This window comes from Saccoglossus kowalevskii, chromosome 15 (assembly GCF_978046115.1).
Source record: "Saccoglossus kowalevskii chromosome 15, keSacKowa6.1, whole genome shotgun sequence".
Taxonomy (NCBI): Eukaryota; Metazoa; Hemichordata; class Enteropneusta; family Harrimaniidae; genus Saccoglossus; species Saccoglossus kowalevskii.
In genome coordinates, this window is record NC_140655.1 from 12034778 (window position 1) to 12051004 (window position 16227).

The following is a 16227-nucleotide window of genomic DNA, read 5'->3' on the forward strand; positions in this document are numbered from 1 at the left end:
TGAGTAACTGAGTGTGCTGTATGAATGCTTGTATTTAGTGATGGGCTACCATTACACACATTTTAAAAACTAATGAATTGTAGTTTCAGCAATTATACAAGATGTAGCTTTGGCAGCAATATTTGACATGATGGGCTTCCATATTATACAGTCAATCTTGCCACTATGCTGTATTTTACTTAATATTCAATTTATCAATCACGACTGTATTATTGACAAATTTTTTTTCAGTGGGGTTCCTTACATCTGAATTTGATGTCTTCATACACACAATTAAATTGTACCATATTTCTATTATTAACACAATAACAAATGCGTCTAAAGTTGTAATTTAATGATCAATTAATTTCAGATTTTATTTCACTTTCTACATGATAAATGTTTCCAGAAAAAACTTGTGCAATGACTGCAAGGCAATCTGATATACAAAGACACTTTATTTCAGTTGTAAAGTGAGGTCCCCATGTCTATGTAAGTGATACAGGGTCATGTCTGTAATTGTAGTTTACAAAAACAAAGGAATAAAATATTTTCTATGAAAAAATAATTTAAAGTACCGGTATTCATTTTTTTTTTTTTTACAATAATGCTATATTTTAATTATTCTATAGTTATTGATCAATACAGTGAGTAGAAAATAAACGTTGACAATTAGTATTTTCAGCGGATCAAGAAGATAGTATAAAAAAACATTTCTGCATACCGATAATTGGAAATGTTTGACTGTTGCTGTGACTGAAAGCATAAAAAAATGCTTGACAAAGACTTTGCAGTTTTTTTTTGCTTGCTGCAAGAAGCAATAGTAAAGTAAACTCCATGAATTAAATGCACACAGAACTGAATTTCTGCTCTTCATGTTATCACAAGTTTTATGTGTTTTTTTTAAAGCTGAAGCAGATACATGTACATTAAACATTAGACCATAATTTCCCACTTCTCGTTTTGGCACGGCGAACTTTGGTGGTGGTAGTCTTTTCTTCCACCAGCGGTTCATCTAACAAACTTTTGGATGACGCAATTCGAATACTTCTTCTAGTTTTTCGCTTGTTTGCATTAGATGCAAGTTCTGACACAACAGGTGATATGAAGTTAATAGGACTATCAGAGGGAGGCTGTAAAGACAGTCTTGAGGATTTTCGTGTTCTGAAATTCAAACAGAAAGTTAGTTTATGATGTATGGGATGGGATAGCGGAAAGCCCTTCCTTGCAGATCTAAAAGTTTTCAAGTACCTTATAAACATATTGCCAAGGGCATCAAGAAATTTGTTTTCATTGTCTGTGAATGTATTAGGTAATGAAAAATGGTATAAGAAGTTATTCAGTTTTATCTTTTCACTACCAGTTCCCTCTTTTCATCTCAAATTCACAAAATAGTCCCGTTTATAGTTTACACTTTCCTTCAGAAGATTGGGACAAAAATAGCCAAATTTGTTTAGTAACAATTTAATATTGAAGAATATAAGAAAAAAGTGCTCCCAAATTGACATCAAAAATAATAACAGGTTCTCTTGCCAGTGGATGCATGGGCTTTGATGCCTTTCTTATGAATGCCAGCTTTATCAATTTTAGCTTTGAAAATTGGTGTCTTCTCAACTGTTCAAGGCCAAGTTGGTGATAACCACTTGACCACCTAGGTTTTAAAAAGTTATATCTATAAGTAAACGAATGAATTAGGCTTTGGGTGCCCAATAGAGTTTGAGGCACACTCACCCAGGATAAGTGGTTGAGTAAAAATCAAATTTTGGGAATGTTTGATCATATGCTCAAAGCAGCAGAAGATGAAGGTGTTATGCTCGTACATACCGTGTAACTCTTCTTGAAGCTGATGATGACTTTCCTTCTTTCATTTCTGCTGAGAGGAATGGAAGCCCTGGTGATGAACCGTCCCCAGCACCGCTACTTTCTGGAGTATCCAACCTCTGTTTACGTCGGAGTTGAGAGCGTGTTAACGGCGGCGAAAACACAAACCGTGGCGTAGAGGATGTGCCTGACGTTGGAGTGGCAGCTACTAAAAAGGGAGACACAGAAAGGGTACAGTATTGAAATGATAGATGCTAATGTACTAACAATTAATCTAACTTACAAAAAGTAAATGAAAGGTACTTCAATCGTATTTACATCAATATGTAGCAATAAAAAAAATCTTCAAGAAAAGCATTGGAAGGTGCTGAAAAATAACAAGTCATTGAAAATGACACAGTCCCCGTTAAGTTCTCTTTGTGCTCGTCATATTAAAGCGGAGGGTTTGTCACGAGCTTGTCCTTGAAACTTGAGTTCCAAATGGCGTATACAACAGGTTGTTTATCTACATCAAAACACGTGTTTCATGCCATAGTAATATGGCCAAAATAAAAACAGCAGTTATTCAGCCATCTTTGATCTGATTATGAAACACACTGATATGTATGATGTATTTGCCAAATACGAATGAAAATGGTACATAAATTGTGGAAATATAGTAGTAAGGCCAAAAAGTCAATCGACCATCCTTTGAAACAAATTGTCATGGACATGCATCCTAACATGTATAAAGTACATGTATGTGCCAAATTTGAATGAAAACAAACAGAGCACGTCCAAGATACCGCCTAAAAAAACAAAAACAAGATGCCTGCCAGTCGACCATCTTTGATCCAATTGCGAAATAAATCGTCATGGACATGTATTCTAACATGTATAATCTATGTACCAAGTTTGAATGAAAACTGACAAAGCATGTCCAAAATACAACATTTTCAAAAAACAAGATGGCTGCCAGTCGGCCATTTTTAATCGAATCGCTAAACCACTGCATGTGCATATGTCCCACATAAGGTACAAGACGCATGCAAAGATTGAACGGAATCGGTCCACAGGATCCTGAATATGACGTTGGATAGACTGACGCACGGACACACGGACGGACAGACTCAGGAACTCACGGACGGTCGGGGACATGTATCCTAACATGTATGATCTATGTACTAAATTTGAATGAAAACTGACAAAGCATGTCCAAAATACAACATTTTCAAAAAACAAGATGGCTGCCAGTCGGCCATCTTTGATCCAATTGTGAAATAAATCATCATGGACATGTATCCTAACATGTATAATCTATATACCAAGTTTGAATGAAAACTGACAAAGCATGTCCAAAATACAACATTTTCAAAAAACAAGATGGCTGCCAGTCGGCCATTTTGAATCGAATCGCTAAACCACTGCATATGCATATGTCCCACATAAAGTACTCGGCACATGCAAAGAATGAACGAAATCGGTCCAAGGGATTCTGAGATATGACTCCGGACGGACGCACGGACACATGGACGGACGGACGGAGACCGAATTACAAGTCCCCGTTTTCGGACTTCGTCCGAACGGGGACTAATAAATGAGCAAAAAATGTCTATAAAAGGGTTAATATATTTCACAAATTAATAAACTAATCTAATTACTGTGTTATGAGAACTTTGTTAGTCTGTTTTAACTTTAGTTACATGTATGAGCCTTCACTTGTTATGTTGTGTCTCAAAACCAAATGCATGCTGGGATACAATTTGTTAACTCTCATAAAACAAGTGTGAACAGTTCAGGAACTGAGCATGAGTATATGTCTAGTAAAGAAATACTCAAACACAGAAATAATTATATTATACAAGAATTCTGCTGCTTAATCCTGCATCATATTTTCTCTTTCCAAAATTTTGCCTATTTTTATTTAGAACTAAAAAAATTGGAACAAAATCTAGAAAGATGTCGCTCGTTGACTATGTCACTAATAGGGCAATCTGCTAGGCAAACAAATCCATCTGTTTTTTTTCAATTATATTTACTTTTAATGTACTATACTACTATTTACTTCATTGGAACATGTTAAGTAACACATAGGGACTGGTTTGGAATTTCCTCAATATAAGTAAAATGTATTATACCAAAAAAACCTTATTTTACATTTCATATTTTTTGTCGCATTCGAGAAAAGTTTGGACTTGTACCTGAATCTTCATTTTTGGACAGAGTCAAAGGTTCGGAGAATGTGTATGCCATTTCTTCCACATCATCCTCTGTTTTAGACTCTTCTCCTGTCTCATCTTCTGTTGTTTGCATGACACTTGCATCATCAGTGGTAGTTTCCATGACAGTATCTGTATCTGTTGAAGCAGGATCTGGTGTTTCTGAGACAGATGTCTCAGGTTCTGACACCCAAGGTGCTGTTTCTGACACTGATGCAGCCGTTTCTGATACTTCAGGTATTGTCACTTCCACTTCAGGCACACTACTATCTGGCGCTTTTTCTGTGCCATCGGGAAGTTTTCTCCTTCTAATTCTTCTCTCAGATCGTAGAGAAGCTCTGAAAGCGTCTGCATAGGAAGGAGTTCCCATTCTATGTGGCTGTCTGAGAGATAAGCCAGGTGTGGTTTGAACACCCATCTCAAAAACCGTGGCTTGGATCTTTGGGGGTGGCCTTTTGGGCGTTGTCATCATAGCTGGGACATCACCAGCTTCAGGTGATACTGGAAGCTCTTGTGGTTGCAGAACTGGTGTTTTTTCTGGTAAGACTGTAAGTGTTTCATCTGTAGTTGCATAACGTTGTTCAGCATCTACCTCAGTTGTTCCATCATCTTCAACTTTCCCAGGTCTAGTTTCAATCAGTTCCTCTGGCACTGTGACTTCAGTTTGGTCTGTGCCTTCACTCTCTACTTCCACTACATCTTGTGAAATTTCAGTGTCTGCTTCAGGTCTAGTTTCTTGCTTTTCAAACTGTACTGCCACTGCTTCAGAAACAGGTTCCTCTGCCCTTAGCAAGTCTTGTTGTTCCATCACAAAGTCCTCTTTCTGTGTTTTTTCATCAGTCGTACTCTTCTCTTCTACTTTCCTTTCTTCTGGCACTTCTAGAATATCAGCATCTTCCTCAAATTTCTTTTCTTCATCTGTTTCCCTAGCAACCAGTGGTGGCAACTCTTCCTCCTCCTCCTCGTCAGACTCATCCAAAATCAACATCTCAGGGGAAGATTCTCTCTTTGGTGATGGAGCTCCAACATCTTGTGCTGGAATTGAGTCTTCCATCACCAACTCTATCGCTACATCTTCCTTGACAACATCTTCATCTTCATCTTCTGGGGAAACCTCTCTCACTTCATCTTCCAAGACTGCCACTTCATCTTCGTCTGCGTGAAGAACCTCTTCGACTTCAATGACATCTTCTTCTGTATCTTTTATTTCAGCAGCTGGCTGGTATTCTAAAAAAGATTGAAATTTTAAGTATGGATCAACTTGCATTTCATTAGTTTTCTACCACTAGACAGTCTACATGATAAGAGGTATAGCTACCTGTTGAAAAAGGAATTAGTACGGCAGGCAATATTTAGAAAATGGCATTTCAAAAAGCATGCAATATAGGTTTCTAACAAATAACAGAAGTTAAGAAACTAAACTAGCAATACACCTCCTCAAACGGGCATCAATCTCACCTTATTCAACCTTTTAATGTCACAATTATTCAGCTGCAACATTTTGTATGTTTCAAATATTGTGAAAATGAATTTGAAGGCAAAATGCCTCAAAGAATGAGACCATGTGTGAACTGATGAAAGGAGTTGCAAAGCAGTTTTGCTTCACTACACAATTTCCAAACATATCTTTCTTTCTTTTTTTACTTTATTGCAAAATGCTGGTGAAGTTATTACTGGTATGATGAAAAATATTCATTTGAAATCCTGACACATGAAGTAAATTTATACCTTGTGTTAACTCCTCTTCCATTTCCTCACTGTCATCCATTGTACGATGAGATGTATCACCACGGCGATGAAAAGATACCTCGTCATCGACCACCATAGAGTCATCTTGGCTCTCATCAAGTCTCAGCTCCAAGTCAGAGTTATCATTAAGTACAATATCAGCTTCTGTTGCCATGGCATCTGAATCATTCGCAATCTCAACTGATGGCATCACTGAATCTTCTGGGAGACTGAGACTGAACATAAGGAGCAAGATGTAGAAACAATTTATTAACACATACAGGTCGTAATCCTTGTTGGATTCTCTATAATCACTTGATTTTTGCTATAACAATGTTTTTTAATCAATTTAACCACTTGACAAGAAATTGCCATTTCCATATGCTATTAAATCAATTTGATGTTTCATTTTTTGTCTTCACATTTCTCATATTTTCTGTTTGAAATTACCTTTTAAACAATCTTCATTTATAAAAAAAATAATATAATTTTAAAATTTTATAACAGTTCTGCCACATATAAAAATGATAAATAGATCATTGGCCAATTATTTAATAATTTTTATCAAGACAGATAATTAAACCTTGTAGTCACAATACAAGCGAAATGAACTGAATATTAGTCCCTTGCAACGTATAGCAGTAACATACATTGTTTGTTTACATGGAATGTGGATTGGCGCTTCAAAAATCTGAGGGATAGTTACTGAGCAAATGCATTATGTTATGATTGTATAATTTGCATGTATGTAAATGTGTTGAGATGGGCGTAGTGCGAGTGGTTAGTGCTAGTAGCACTAATCCGAAAAAGTACTAGATCTAGTGCTAAAATGGCACTAGATCTAGCGCAAAAATGGCACTAGATCTAGTGCTAAAATGTGCACAGTGCGAGTGGCATTGTTATCGCATTGTCAACGACGTCGAATAATAGGAGGGGCATCAACAACCACTTCATATGCAAACTACAAACAGTATAAAACATCGGCAATATCTGTGAGATATCCATAATAATACTTTCTTTATATAATACCGGATTCTGCTGTAAATTCGCTCATCAGAAAAATCGTCCTGGGGATTTCACGGCTGGTGGGCGCTTATTTGGGGTTCAAAATTTCAAAAAATAATCATGAAATATTTTTGGGGGACTTATTTTCATTGAAGTATCCAACTACGCAGACTTTCAACGCCGTTGGGCCACCCAAGACGAAAGAAACTATTTCAGAATTAACAATAATTAATAATTCTTGCTGAATTAAAAAGTAGACTGCCTGAAATGTCATTACAGTGTCGCCCAGTGTCATTTTTCAAATACATTTGTTTTTATTTTATTGGTAACGAAAGAATATTTTAAACGAAGTTTCATATAAAAACAAACACAACTGCATTGCGTAGTAGCAAACGATCAGTTGCGTAATCCGATCATGCTGCGTTTGACAATTGTTGATTATTACTCAGTAGTGATTATAATAACGCACAAAAAATAAATTCGTTGAATTGTTATGAAATTCAAATAAAATTCAACTTAGTTTCATCGTAAGCAAATGATTCCGATCGCATATAAACGTTCGATGCTGTATGGTATCCGCCATGTTTCTCTTGCATGAGTTGAGGTCAAATCGCTAATTAACCAATCAAAATGCTGAATGATGCCAACGTGTTCTAATCACCATAGCTCATTTAAATATGTTAATGTTATTGAACGCAACGCGGAGAGATTTACCGATGTTGTAGTACGATCTTTTGGCTTGGATTTTGATAGGGAAATGGCATGATTTTTTTTTTCAAATCTAAAAATAGTTGTTTTCAAAAGATGAACTGAGCATTAGAAGAATAATTTAACATTGTTTACAGTGATAACAGCTCTTTGTCCAAACTAGGCTTACCCATTGAATAAAGCTGTGAAGGGTTAAAATACGCATTTCACAACCGGAAATTCAACAGACGAACTTGTTACTTCACAGATTTTACATGTTTTAATTATTAGCAACTGTAACAAGAACAAGATTTCGAGAGTCTACAGCAAAAAATCCTAAGGACTCCTAACAAATATCATTGCAGAGAAAGTGTCTAGACATATATTATATGGTCACGTTAAAAAATCGGCGAGGTATATCATATTCCGCTAACTGGTTACTTGTGTAAGCAATCGCAAACTATCATCGACATCAAAGATGAGCTAGACAATGTCCATATCAAGATTAACTTGTGTTGAAACAAAAGGAAATAAGCCAGGCTTTATAAATGGTCACTTGAGATGCGTCGTGGACCCTTTAGTACCTCCATGCTCCGAATATTACCGAATGCTTGAGATTAGCGTAATCCATTGTAAAAAGGGGCTAAGAGCTAACGAGACCAATGTTTGTGAACGAATATTGACAAACGATCACAGGGTAAAGCTAAAACAATAGCGTCGTGGCTTTTTCCCCGTTAGTACCGCCACGGTACAATGTAACAACAGAATTGCGTGAATCCACTTTTACCATTGGTTGATTATGTCCGCAAAGGTCAATGTCATGACAACCAGACAACGGTTCATTTCCTGTCTAGTTCCCAGCGGTACTGAGCAACATGTCCATTCACAGGTCGCCGTACACACAAAATCCGCCGAGCTTTACAGGGACCCGGGACTTAGACTAGCAGTATACACATTTTTTATTTAGTTCATATATGCCATCATAATTTCATTTACGAAGATCTATTTTCATTGAGTGTGGCGCCGACCAGAAATAAAACGGCACGTCAGCGATTTAAAAAAAAAAATCAACGCTGAATTCCACCATTTACATACAAGTTACAAGTTTACATACGCCGAAGTTGAAAACACAAACTTCCACACAATACCATTTCATACAGTGTATCTATTCACAATTTGTAAAAATTGCGAAGTTCGACCTGCAGTTTTACTGACCATGGAGCTAGTTTCCCGGCCGATCGCGTTGTTTCAAAGGTCTATTAGTTACGATACACGTGGACAATGACATTCATGTACATACTCAGTTTTCCCACTGTAGGACATTTCCAATAAATGAAAGATACAACAACTTTACGTAAATATTAATTTATTTTCAGACAATTACGGGATGTCTCGACGTCGTTGACAACGCGATATCAATGCCACTCGCACTATGTACATTTTAGTACTAGATCTAGTGCCGTTTTAGCACTAGATCTACCGGTAGTGCCATTTTAGTACTAGATCTAGTGCCATTTTAGCACTAGATCTAGTACTTTTTCGGATTAGTGCTACTAGCACTAACCACTCGCACTATGTCCATTTCGACACATTTACATACCTCATAATTTGACATGAATTGTATATCATACTGTATGAGTTGATGGTCTTAATATTAGCAGTACGACATTGTTGTGACAGTGAGTGAAGACCTGGTAGGGTAAAGTAAGGATTATTGTGTGTGTTTAGATCTGATGCTGCTTGGGCTGTAAACTTCCAAAGAGTTGCGATTAAGTCCAAGCATATACACAAAGCAGAATTTGATATCTCAAAAAAAAAAACACACTCAACAAACTAGCTGCTCTCTGATTGGTCTGACTATTAGGTATTAGGGTTGAGTAGCCAATCAGACAAAATCTTGTAAGTTAGCTTCGCAATGACTCAGGAGTTGATTTATACCTGTTCTCGTCCTTCAAGGATACATCCTGTTTGTCATCAAATGCAAATCTGATATGCCTTGGCGTCTCAGGTTTTGGTTCAACTGTAACAGCTATGAATGTAGAGAAAAAAAAATAACAAATATGTAAAATTGTGAATAAGGATGACAATAGATCACTTTCACAACCTCTAAAAGGTCACATATCCTGGTACTTTCATTGGTATAAAAATATATTTTATTGATATTTCAACAAAATTTACACGATGTGAATTATCTGATCAGATTAATCTGATTGTGTAAACTGGCTTTAAGAAATGGTTAGGTTTGTTGGTGGAAAACAGTTGTGTTAACAATTACAGAATTTATTGAAATAGCAGTGGAAATGGTTAGAATAGGTAAGTGTCAATATTGCCATGTCGCTGTTAGCCTGGTCGCACATCCTTGAGACGATCACTGATCGCATCGTGTTTAAACGATTGGTAAAAACATAAAAACGATTGGTAAAAAATCAAACAGATAGACTGAGTTATTGACTTGGAAACCATTTTGTGTTTTTGATGCATTTAGATGAGAGTGCATCCACTAAAGTGTTTAATACATGAATGCTCTTCAGATGTTGTGCCAACAGTGTGATTTAGTTGGACTGACACCACTGAAGTATTTCAATCACTAATTTGTTCAGTGTGAGATATTTGAATGGTCGCCTTGTTACATCTGTCAATTTGTTGCAAGGAAACAATACTGCACGAAGGCTAACATTGATTTCTGAACAGCAGTCAAAATTGACCTTTTTGTTGTTTTTGTATGTTGCCTTACTTACGCTATGTGACAAGCTTTTGTTATCGATATAAGAATCAATTTTTTTTTTTATGATTGATTTGTAGTGTTAAAGGGGGAGTCAAGCCAAACAACACAATGACCCCTCCCAAAAAAGCTCAACAAATGTAGGAGAATGCAATTTACAGTTTTTTTATATCACTTCTCATTCTCAATTTTTTTCATCAGTATTATGTAGTCAGCCATCTTGATTCTCAAGCAAGGGATTATGGGTAAAGTATGACATCATAGAATCTGTTGTCAGAAATTGAGAAAATGATTTCATGGGATTGTGGCTCTTAAAAGTTTGATCAGTCAATTCCTAATTCTCACAAACTCTGGTCCATTTGTTACACACTTATTATTATTGGCAAAGAAGGAACATACATTAGTAATAATACATTGAATAGATGTTCCTGTACATTTTGTATTGGGTATGTGATTTGAAAGTCCTGGTCTGGGTGAAAATCAGAATCGGATACTGAATAAAACCCCATTGCGAATTCTCATGCATTACAGAAAGCTTGGTTAGCATATCAACACATTGTCTGCAATGCTCTTTTATCCCCTGTGATTTTGGTATTAAAGTGTGTGGGGTCTTTCACAGCAGGAGATGTGTGAAAACAAAGAACAAAACACATTTGTTCACATGCACAATACTGACCGAAGCTTGCCTTCTTACGATGGAATCGAGGCGGCGTTTCTAAAGTGATATTTCCTTTAAATACAGCTGGAAAAGCAAGAATTATAAAGCAAAATAAAATACAAGCAAAATATGACACCAGCAACATTAAATCAAGCAAATATTAGACATTAGCACACACACACAAAAAAATAGAACTTTAATAGCAAAAAAAAGTTGCATTCATTCAACAGATGCAATTCAGTACTGCCTTACATCAAACCATAGTGTTTCAAATCTGGGTGACATTTTTGAAGTAATTTGTTTGTTTTATTGTTTTTGAATTCCAACTTCAAGTCAACCTTTTTTTATCATTTGCAAAATAAACTACTATAATTTATTTCCATATTTATTTTATGCCAAACTTTGTTCAAAAAGAAAAATTAAGTCTATTTAGTTAAAAATTAAAAGTGAAAAATAAATAAAAATGTGCAAAATGTTCCACCAAAATAAAGACATTCAAGAAATTAAAACAGAGTCCTAAAAATGAATACATCATATTTAATTATATTCTTAAATCACTTACCACTAAGCTGTTTGGGCTTTATGTCAGGACTTTCCTGTGCTGGACTAGGGGGTCCACTGATATCTTCACCAGGGCTAGAAGTTGTTCTTATTGGCTTTCTGACTTTTAATATTGATTGTGGTGTTGGTTGTGGAGTTTTAGTTTTTCTCAATGATCCCGGGGTTCTCTGTGAAAAAAAAAAAAGAAGACAATTTTACCAAATCAGGTATCACATGTTGAAATTTCAAAATAAAATGTTACAGCAAATAGACAAGTTTTTGGTTTAATTCTCTAGCAAGTTCCCTGGTTGCATGACAGCCAGAGCACTTGAAACTCCACTATTGCTTTCATACATAACATTAAAAATATTTTATAAGAAACTGGCATATGTTAGTGCACCACCACCAGTTGAAATGGAGAAATGTTTAGCAAATCAGATTGCTCCTTGTATCTAGTATAGAGAATATTTTGATGTAGGGGTTTGTTTGAGGTTTTTTCAGTTGTTTCATGGAAAGATGACTATACTTGTCTTGGATACTAATTATTAAAACCACAATCCACACAAAGTGTTGTACTTACCTTTCTCACAGGCGGTGTACATAGCAATGAAAGAGCTGCAGCACTGGTGAAATCAGATACACGTCTAGTGTAAAAACAAGGTAGTACACATTGGATAGGTCAGAGTAATGTCAATTTCTATCCCAAAAAACATCTTAACCAAACACTTTCTGTTAGAAACATTATAATTATTATAATGGTATGAATTATTTTTTCCAGTAGATACAATTCTATCATATACATTCAGTTAAGATATCTGAATTTTTGATATGATTGGACAATCACTACGAGACTTGTCAAGAAAAAATAAAAAAGACTGTCAAAGCATCACCTTTCCTCATTGACATCAAGCAAAACCTTCAATGTCATCAGATAACCACCAATAGAACCATTCCTTACTTACCTCTTCATCTGATCCATAAACATTGGCGGTGATGACAGATTTACAGACTGTTGTGGGGAAGTTGAATATAGTCTTTGTATTCTTGGGGAGGATGGCTTCATCTGCGGAGAGCTATCCTCAGAATACATTATTTGGGGGTACACTAAACTTCTTTTATCACTGAAAAAAAAAAAAATGTTTCAACATTTTAAGGATAGACACTAGTGACGCATTTTCATACAAGTCTACTCTTCATGACTGGTTGTTTGAAAATGTCTGGGAAACGTTTTTGAGTTGCGTGTACAAGTCAAATAGTTGCAAAATAGAGCAACCACAAGAGAACTTGTGAGAAGGATAAGATCTGAGAATGCTCAATGATATATTCACGAGGTTATCGCACTTGTTTACGCTATGTGTGCATACATGTATGCAATGACTGGCTGTAAGAACTTGTGTGTTCGTAACACAGGAAAAAATAACAACGTCCACTGCTGTTGTTATCAAATATACATGTATGTGATCCTGTTAATAAAACAACTTACATGAAACATTGTCACAGCAGATTGCAAGCTACTTATAATCAATTTGTTATCAGACACTAGCTTGCTGGTTGGCAAAAATGTAAACATATGAAGTCACAGTGTGATGGCACGGCATGGCATATAAACTGTACTAATAATTGACGCAGATCAATGTTGATAAGAGTACAAATCTTAAAATTTTGCTCCCTCTAACAATTCATCAATCTTATTATTTGATTTTCACAGTTTGTTGGCTTCTAAAATTTCGACCCAATCACATTTTTTTTTTGTTCTCGGTGCTCCTAATTTTCGCCCACTTTTTCTTGTACCCATAGTTCTGTCTGATTTCGGTGACATTCTGCCTTATTAAGGGTTTAAACAAGATTAAAGATTATAATATATCTTATTCATGATTTAATTATTGGCATTAGGATAACAAAGATGAACAAGCCATGCATGGCACAGTCCCCGTTAGTTATCGAATTTAAAGTGCCTGTGCAATGCCCACCCTCACGTTTTCCATTTTAGATCTGTGTCCCACTGAAATGGGCAGTTATTGATTTTTTTGCTGAAAATGATTACTCGTATCCAAGTAAATTTGGGATATTTCTCGTGTTGTAGCCACGCCCACATATCGTGAAACGGTCGACTGTTTCCGGATTTCCACCAAATGACAAAATGTGCGAGGAAGTTATACCCCTGAGCTGTAGTAACACTTGTCATTCAGTATACTTTTAAACGATATACACATTTTTTGGTCGGCGTTTTTTCTTTTTTTTTTGTCTATGTTATTTTTTTTGAGAGAGAGTTTTTAGGTGTTGTGTTGTGGGCAGTTGCAGTGAAACGTATAGTCATAGTGTATGTATTCACACGTTTCTAATCGGTCCGAAGGTGCGACATCAGTGGACGAAAGCCACTTAACCTCAGATTCATTTTTTTTTGGAAAAACTGTCCTCGTCCATGAAAAAAAAAATAATAGGTTTAAGGAGAAACGCCGACAACGTAAACCTGGCGCAACACTTTTGAAAGAATTAGATTCTGGACAAGGCCATGATCACCGAGGCGGATTTCAGAAGAGAGAGAGACGTCCGGCAAGTGTTTCAAATGAGTTGACTTTTTTTACGATCCTGATTATCGTTTTATAGAGACCATTTAGTCCCTGTTAAGTAAAATGTAGCAATAATTTTGACAGTGACATGAAAACGAAGCGTCGGACAAACAGGAAATTACACAGCCCTTACACACTGCTAATTGTTTTCATTTTCGAAGGCTAAAAGTTTCTGAATTGTTTGGTGTTGAATGTCAAATTCACACCTCTGTTCTTTTTTTACCCCCATGATTGCAGCTTGATCTGCATAATAATGTATGTGCCTAGCAACCTGCTAAATAAGATAATTCCGACGTCAAATTCTATTTTGTCCAGCGACAGTGTACAAACGTGCGTCGGTGTCGATCACGGTGACCAGCTACACCAGAACGGACATATTTCGCATCTAACTCAAGCCCATGCAACAAAAATTGATACTGTGTGTTCATTATGGTCCATTCTTCCTCGACGAACAAGTACATAAGTGACAATTTAGTCAAAGACGAGAAAACTGCACAAGAAATTTGCCTTATTTACACTTATCGGCAATGCAAGCTGTCATGCGACTTCCCCTTCTGATGTCACAAATGGAATTTCTGTATGCAAATGAGAAGCTAATGAGGAACCTCATTTTAAAATACACAAAAATAAAGTTGCTGTAGACTGAGTTTAAAACACATTTTTTCACTTAAAAAAATAATTCATGCTTAGAAACATAAAAATTAATAATATTTATGTATCAATGGATAACTTTAGGCGTGAAAATAGCAGCCATTTCACATGCACTTTAAGATATATAGTTTTGTTTATAGTAATATAGCTGGAATATAAACATGTCAGGAATACGATTATGATGATTGTTTAACATTTAAATGATTGACATTTGTATCTGATCGTCAAACAAGTATTGAGAGATATTGCTCTGGAACAGCATTAATTAAAACAAAATCAGTCATTTTGAATACATGTATAATGAATATATAAAATTTGAACATAGTCAGTAAACGCATGTCAGAGATATGGCTCTAGAAGCCCATTCATTAAAACAAAATGGCCACTAGTTAGCCATTCTGAATCTGATCTAAAAAATAAAATAACGTGCATCAGGAACGCGTAATGTTTAATGTATGTACCAAGTTTGAACAAAATTCATCCAGAAATGCTTGATATTTGATGATTTTTTAGCACTAAAATGGCCACCATTCCGCCATTTTTAATAGGATCGTCAAACCAATATATCTGTATATCTATGACATGATGTATAATGAATATTTAAAATTTGAACATAATCAGTCACAGCAAGTCAGAGATATGGCACTAGAAGCACATTTATTAAAACAAAAATGGCCGCCAGTCGGCCATTTTGAATCTTATCTGAAAAACAAAACAAAATGATGAGCATCAAGGTCTTATAATGTCTAATGTATATACCAAGTTTGAACAAAATGCATCTGTAAACAGCCGAGAAATGCTTGATTTTGATGATTTTTAGAACAAAAATGGCCGCCATTCGGCCATCTTGAATCAGATCGTGAAACAAATTGATGTGCATATGTATAATGCATGTGTGAATGTATGTGTGAAGTTTGATTGTGATTGGTCCAGACATTTCCAACAAACAGGTCCAGACCCACGCACGCACGGACTGACGGACGGAAGCACGAACTGACGGATGGAAGCACGGAAGTCAAAACATAAGTCCCCGTATTCAAACTGCGTATGAACAGGGACTAAAAAAAATAACAGAAATCCAAAATGTTATGAAAAATTGTTTTTGTATCGGTTTCTGTGGTGAAATTATTTGTCATATCCCAAAATTTTGCTCAGTGACATACGGATATTAGTGATATATTTCAAAAAAATGAATTTTAATAGTGAGTTTTTTAGTGTGATAATAGTTTTCAATAACCATATTAGTAGCACATTCATTTACTTAAAGGTGTTTCAAAAGTTAAAATAAGTAATATTTTAATTCAGTATACAACAAATATGATTATTTTAAATCTAAACAATGTTGTGCAAAAAATAAATTTCACTAATCAAAAGCATGTTACGATACCTTAGAACTGTTTTACTTCTTGGAGTAACTGGAGTACCAACAAACGGATCAGCTTCGGTGATGCTTGGTGCACTCTCAGACAGTCTGAAAGAAAGAACGTTTTACAGTGAAAAAAGGTCAATTTGTTGCTTGATAATTTTGCAATGCATCCCTGCTGGGTTGTATTTGTTTTTTATCCTCATTATTTTCACATCTACGACAAAAGTATTTCACAAGTTGCAAAAATTTACTAAAATGCTTGGAAGCAACATCGCCCTCTTGTGTCAAATAAATGTTTTTCT

The 16227-nt window shown here is 35.7% G+C and overlaps 1 protein-coding gene across 1 annotated transcript in view; it reads right to left on the minus strand.

The window, feature by feature from the left end:
• Nucleotides 1-324: 324 nt before the first annotated feature.
• Nucleotides 325-16227, minus strand: part of LOC100372940 (protein ELYS-like) — an 83375-nt gene continuing 67472 nt past the window's right edge. Inside the window, exons 25-34 of the mRNA XM_085490462.1 lie at nucleotides 15947-16030; nucleotides 12301-12459; nucleotides 11919-11982; nucleotides 11361-11526; nucleotides 10817-10882; nucleotides 9357-9447; nucleotides 5727-5962; nucleotides 3981-5225; nucleotides 1804-2008; nucleotides 325-1143 (exon numbers count right to left, since the gene is read on the minus strand). Coding sequence (XP_085346588.1) covers nucleotides 909-1143; nucleotides 1804-2008; nucleotides 3981-5225; nucleotides 5727-5962; nucleotides 9357-9447; nucleotides 10817-10882; nucleotides 11361-11526; nucleotides 11919-11982; nucleotides 12301-12459; nucleotides 15947-16030 — 2551 coding nt within the window. The 3' untranslated portion in view covers nucleotides 325-908. The remainder of the gene's footprint in view (nucleotides 1144-1803; nucleotides 2009-3980; nucleotides 5226-5726; nucleotides 5963-9356; nucleotides 9448-10816; nucleotides 10883-11360; nucleotides 11527-11918; nucleotides 11983-12300; nucleotides 12460-15946; nucleotides 16031-16227) is intronic.